Here is a 6306-nt window from a genome sequence, read left to right on the forward strand (position 1 = left end):
TAACCACACACTCAAATGCTCACGAAGAAGAGCGCTTGTGCGTTCGGTTGAGTAATGTAAGTGGTTAAATGTACTTGCACATCGGCTTTTATGCTTTTATGATGCGAGATTAACGTAAACAGCCCACTGTGAACATCTTTGTAATTCGCGTCAACCTTTTCGAACTTTATGAATGATTATTTTAGGTTCAAGTGGTGCGTGTAAGGAACTGGAAGCAAGCAGAATATACGGCTATTTCTAAAGCACGCAGTGCCATCTGCTGTTAAAAACTAAGCTCAGAATCAATTCAAGAGAGGATTGCGATGCCTTCGGAAATCTCAGAATCATTTCTCGATTCGCAATGCATCGATTTATTGTCCCAGCCATAATTACTGTGCTATACATTAGATTATTTATAGCCTTTCTTTTTTCTGTCCTATCATAGGACAGAACAAGAAACGCTATAAATAATCTTTCATTGCGCAAAAGTATTATAATACGAAAAGCTCCAATACAGAGCGGCACAAAGCGCTTATACGCATCCTGTGCGCAGAATGATGCGCTTGAAGCAACACGAAGTCACAGCGTGCAGCGCTACGCATAGAGAAATTCAAAGCACAAAGGAAAGAGATATTGATGCGTAGTTTATTAAATGTGCGATAGTTTGAGCCTTTTCTTTTAACAGTTTTAAATTTCAGTTACTGTGCGCTCTTGAAGAGAGTTTCATTGTTTTGACTGTCGTAACCGACCGTGACCCGCAGTGTGAACGCTGAATGGAGGATGACAGACAGCTGCAGCGTAGAGAAGATTTTACGTCAACTTGAATTTAACGACTTAAATATTCATCTGTACCTCACATTAAACTATGGAACAGCTTCAGAACACTTGGACTTTGACTTTATGGTGCTTTATAATGTTTTTGTGCTTTCGTGAGGCCAACAATAACACAGAATAATAAACACACAATATCGGATTTGGAGACCGATACCTGATCCGGCAGAAAATGCCAGTATCGGAGCCGATACCGATACGGAGTATCGGATCGATGCATCCCTACAAATAACGGTTCTTTATTGGCATCTATAGTTCAATGAAGAACTTTCAACATCCATGGAGCATTTCCATTAGAAAAAAGATTCTTTGGTTATGCAAAAGACATTTAGAACCTTTATTTTTTTAAGAGTACATGAAACATCTTAGCCATTCATGCTACATGCAGACTTCAAAAGGTTTCAATTCAGGACATTGAGGAAACCAATCGTACTGACTCATTTTCTCATCAAAGAGGCAAGCCATAAAAAGGTTTCTGAAACTACTCCCTGTGCATGTTTCCTTCCAGCACATAGAAACATAAATGGTCAATTCACAGATTTTGTATGCAACTAAACAATTCGAACACAACATCCATGCATTTCCGTTCTCACACGGCGAACGCTACACTTTAGAGGCTTTAACAAAACAATGAACTTCCTAAGTCTTGCACAGGCCTGACAGGACAATTTCCCCTTCTTAAAATGACCGCTCCCTGGGGAAGCGTTGCTCAAAACAGAATCCCTTCAAGTCTGAGTCACTGCGATGAATTGTTGCTAATTAAGCCGCAGAAGTGATACGGTGCGTGGTTTGAGACCGGCGGATTCTCCAGCACATTGTCTTTTTGCACACACGCGATTTGCATTTCTTTGAAAAGGCACTTTTGATGTGACTCGATTCCTTGGGAAAATCTTTGCAAGACTGTTCCCTGGTTAGTGGGACTTCTAACGCCGATTGCTGAGCCTTGTATTAATATCTGTCGAGATCAAAGGTAAGTCGTTTGAGAAAGGGACAAGGTGAGACTGGACTCCCGACAGATAAACGCTAAATCAATGCATGTTTACAACCAAATCTAGATGCATTTGGGCACTAATAACTGCGGTCAAAATACTCCCACAAAACAGATGACACCAAAATCATTCAAAAATCCCAAGGTAATCTGGTCTCAGAAGGAAATGGGTTTCCAAGCCACATTTCTCAGTTGATACAAATCTGAAAACGTGAAGTCTACGTTCTTCTCTCGTTTTTGCACTGCCAACTGCAGCAGCATAAAATAGCTGAACACTGGCCAAGCAACACTGGGCAGTGACCAACTTCACAACATTATCATTAGTGGTGAGTTTTACATGGGTGGAAACAAAACAAGACATAAAAGCTCATGTAACAACAGAAACTAGCGTGAAACAAACAACTTCGGACTGCAGATATCCCAGCAACGCTCGTGGTGTTTGATTCACCACTGGACAAAGAAGCTGTAACAAGAGACTGGGGTTTTCAGTTGCTCAGCATCAACCAGAAGCCAACACTCACCTTCCTGGAGGTATAAGGTTGCGTTCTCCATGATTGGGGAGTAGGAAAGCGAGAGATTGTGGAGGACATGGAGAACATTGGAGATCACTGAGCCATGCCTGTCTGTCTGAACTGATTGTTTCAGGTGTGTAAGGGTGTGAGTGATTTCACCTGTAGGTTTGGCTGTTAGCTCCCACCCTGCTGGTAGATGTTGGAACTACATCTAATGGATCACTTTCTCCAAGCATACTAGACCTCCTTGACATCTAACGACCCTCCCCAGCAATTATGCCTTGAGGAACCGAGGAACAAGCTTCCTGAAGCTGGAAAAGCCAATAAAAGGGACACTGTCCAAACTCCAACTAACATCTAGCTCTGTTTTCAGGTATGGACTGAGGCAACAGAGTCACAGCATGTAACAGCAGCATGTCTTTCATGTGGTTTAGCTCTTGTTTGCGGTGTTTGGTCTTATCGATCATCTGCTGTGCAGGGTTCATGGGGTATAGTCAAAATGATATGAAAAATGCACTCTCTTTTTTTTCTGGCCATACCGATCTAGAGAAGCCTGCGGTGACATGAATTATTCAGCGGTTTCACAAAATAGTCCTGCATTTTAATAATGCATGAACCAATTTAGGAATAAAGGTTTGGGTCGACTAAATGTGTTTTTGTGCAAAGGTGGTGATCAAAGCCTGGAACGTTCATTACGAGAACAAGTCTCTCCGACAGAATTAGTGATCGTGAGATACAAGATGCCGAAAAGATAAGCAAACTAACCTGTTGTGTATTTAATTAAATAAACTGAAGAGGTGACGAATTGGTAGCCAGATCTACTCCATATGCAACTCTGAAAAGTCTACATGAATCCACAACTTAAATAAGTAATAACAACAACTTTAATAACAAATTTTATAATAAATATTTCTGCAATTGAGAATTAAATAACAATAATTATTATCATTTTAATAAGAAAAATATCTACAAATATATGCATATATATATATATATATATATATGCAATTTAAATAATTAAATAACAATGTTTAATAATCATTATTAAAATATTTATTTTATGACAAATATTTTTGCAATTGACAATTACGTACCAATAATCCAATAATTATCGTTTTGATAAAATAAATAACTACATAAATTGTGATTTTAATTATATATATATAATTATTTTTGTGATTTGATATTCGTGTATGTCATTAAATTGTTTATTAAATAATTAAATATTTTTGCAATTTAATAACACTATTTAATAATCATTATTAAAATAATTATTTCAATAAATAATAACTAAATAAATAATTTGTGGTGTATGTGTGTGTATATAGCCTATATATATATATATATATATACAGTGGGTACGGAAAGTATTCAGACCCCCTTAAATTTTTCACTCTTTGTTATATTGCAGCCATTTGCTAAAATCATTTAAGTTAATTTTTTTTCCTCATTAATGTACACACAGCACCCCATATTGACAGAAAAACACAGAATTGTTGACATCTTTGCAGATTTATTAAAAAAGAAAAACTGAATTGTGTACATTTCTTTTGTTGCCATTAAATAATATAATAAAAAAAGGTAATTGTGACTTTATTTCTTGGAATTACAACTTTTCACAATTGCACAATTGTTTCTCGGAATTGCGATATCTCATAATGTGAGTTTTAACTTTACGTCACAATTACCCTTATATATTTTTTTTACTCTGAGGTCAAAAGTGGCTTCAATGGCATCGGCTTGCAACCTTGACAAAGCACTAGTAAAGTTCAATCGCCTAAGATGGATGAGGGTTTTTCCTGCATCCAGTGTCTCCAGACACATAGCAATGCCTAGTCAGCATCAATGTGAACTAAAACGGCATGTTCTTTACTCTATATCCAACGGCCTGTCTCTCAACTCCAGAGTATCTATGTCAACAAAGTCTCTGTCTTGATAATAAAGGCTTCAGGTGTTTGTTCGAAATGTATTTGCATATAATTAATGCTGGTAAACATGAGCCTTAAAGCCCATAATAAGCACCGACTATTGGAGACAGAACAAAGAAGGTTCAGACAACTGAAAGAAGGCAGAAGGTAAATGTTTCCTAGGTTACAACCGAAGCCTCCATGTAAGTGAACATTGCAGTCCGGTGAATAAGGTCATATCCCCCTGTCTCTGTCAATGAGTTATCGGTCTGTTACTCCTACAGACTTTCCATTGTATTGGCCTTCACCTCAAATATTTATTACACTAGTATGCTTCCCTACATTTGAGTTGCTGTCAACTTGGCAAATTAGTGTTGACATAATATTCATAGTTTTCATACTGGTTTGCTATTTTACAGTGTAAAGGTTATATAATCTGTCTATAAATGCAGTAAAAGCACAAGTTCTGTTTTATTTTCAAGTACAAGTAGAGAAAACTGTATGCATTGACATCACTGAATAAATATTATGCAAAATAACCTAAATCAATAATAAAGGCATACATGTGTTCTATGCAGAACTATTGATTTTTATATAAACACAGATGAAAAAACGCACATTTTCAAGGGTTCATGAATGCACAACATGCAGAATATGCGTTACTCAAGGCAGTAAGAAACTCACTCACCTCTCCCCTGTTTGAACCGGATACTGGGCGTCTAAAGAATAACTTTCGTTCTTCAAACCTCCATCTAAACACCCCTGAACAGCCAATAAACCACCTACAGCCGCATGAATAAGGCTTAAAAATATCATGAAATGTGTCCAACAGGTATGTGTTGCGTCTGCGCCGCTGGTGTAAATAATTCAAGCGTTTTCTTCTCCCTCTTTTCGCGTTTGGTTACCAGAGTTTGTAACCTGACTCCACCTTTTCGAAAAGTTTCAAACTTGAGGGTCCGAGGCGCTCGGTGAGTGGCGTTCTGATTGACCAATCGCGCTCGGGTTTGGAACCCCAACGGGCCAATCAGAAGCCAGAGAGGCCCGTGCGTCCAGCCTTCCACATGGTTTCCCGTCATTATCCCGTGAAAAAAATCCAAGGCTGAAAATTTCCCAGAGGAAATTCTGTTGAACAATGAAGGGGGACTCTCGGAACTACTGATTTGTTTTCTGTAAACAATATGGCTGTCGAGCCGTTAAGGACGTTTAATGTAGTTGTTTCCGTGAAAAATACCTGTAATTTCCCTGAGAGTTTTATTATGTATATATTTTTGCACTTTGTTAACTTTGTATGAAAGGTATGAGACAGATCCAATCAGTCCTTCCCGGATGTCTTTGACCTGTTTTTTTCCGTTCATAAATGGAACACATTCAGAAACATCCGGTGGCTGTAAATAATCACTTTAAACCATATAACATCCTCTTCAGCGGCTGATAACACAAACAGCCCTAACACCTGCGACCACAGATGGTGATAATCGAGTACGATAATCATACACAGCAATGCTATTGCTTCTAAATTTAATAACGTTTTCTTTCTTTCTTTCTTTTGCATTTAAACCCGAATGCATTGAATTTCTCAACATTCATTTCTTATTCTAATAATGCTTTTACTAGGCTACTATTAAAATCAATAATTTATTCAGACCACTATATGGTTTTTATTTGGAAGAAAAGCAGCGCGTGATTATGGGTGTTACACAGCCCGATGGCGCCACCCAGTCTTACAACTATGTATTGCTGCGTTTGGGGAATATTCCATTTTCTTAATATACTTTTTTTTTTATTTCATGCTTTTATTTAAAGAATTAACTACATGCATTTATTTATTAATTAAAAAAATAAATAAAAATTTATGGTTCAATTACAAATAAATAGCCTACAATCAAAGGTCGGATATAATCCGTAAACACGTGCATTTTAGCACGCAATTCTCATTTGAACCATTTTGGGTTGTCATCACATAATAAATGACTAAAATAGCCAAATTCAATAATAATGATAATAATAATAAACTATGCCTCCAGCGATATAGTAGCTACGTCTTCATATAATTATTGTTGATTCATCTAGAAGGCATATAATGCAGTGG

At 37.3% G+C, this 6306-nt stretch overlaps 1 protein-coding gene across 2 annotated transcripts in view; it reads right to left on the reverse strand.

Moving 5' to 3' along the window:
* The window catches only part of LOC107727554 (tumor necrosis factor alpha-induced protein 8-like protein 1), an 8558-nt gene extending 3408 nt beyond the window's left edge, over positions 1-5150 (reverse strand). The window contains exon 1 of one of the 2 annotated variants that reach the window (XM_016537449.1): positions 4906-5150. Coding sequence is in view for 1 of the 2 variants with exons in the window: in XM_016537448.1 (XP_016392934.1) it covers positions 2320-2350 (31 nt within the window). In the remaining variant the exon portion in view is untranslated. Of the gene's footprint in view, positions 1-2319; positions 2669-4905 lie in introns of those variants that run through there. The other variant, XM_016537448.1, reaches the window with a different exon arrangement.
* Between the last annotated feature and the right edge of the window lie 1156 nt (positions 5151-6306).

Source organism: Sinocyclocheilus rhinocerous, unplaced genomic scaffold (genome assembly GCF_001515625.1).
Source record: "Sinocyclocheilus rhinocerous isolate Xijiao unplaced genomic scaffold, SAMN03320098_v1.1 scaffold1058, whole genome shotgun sequence".
NCBI classification, from domain to species: Eukaryota; Metazoa; Chordata; class Actinopteri; order Cypriniformes; family Cyprinidae; genus Sinocyclocheilus; species Sinocyclocheilus rhinocerous.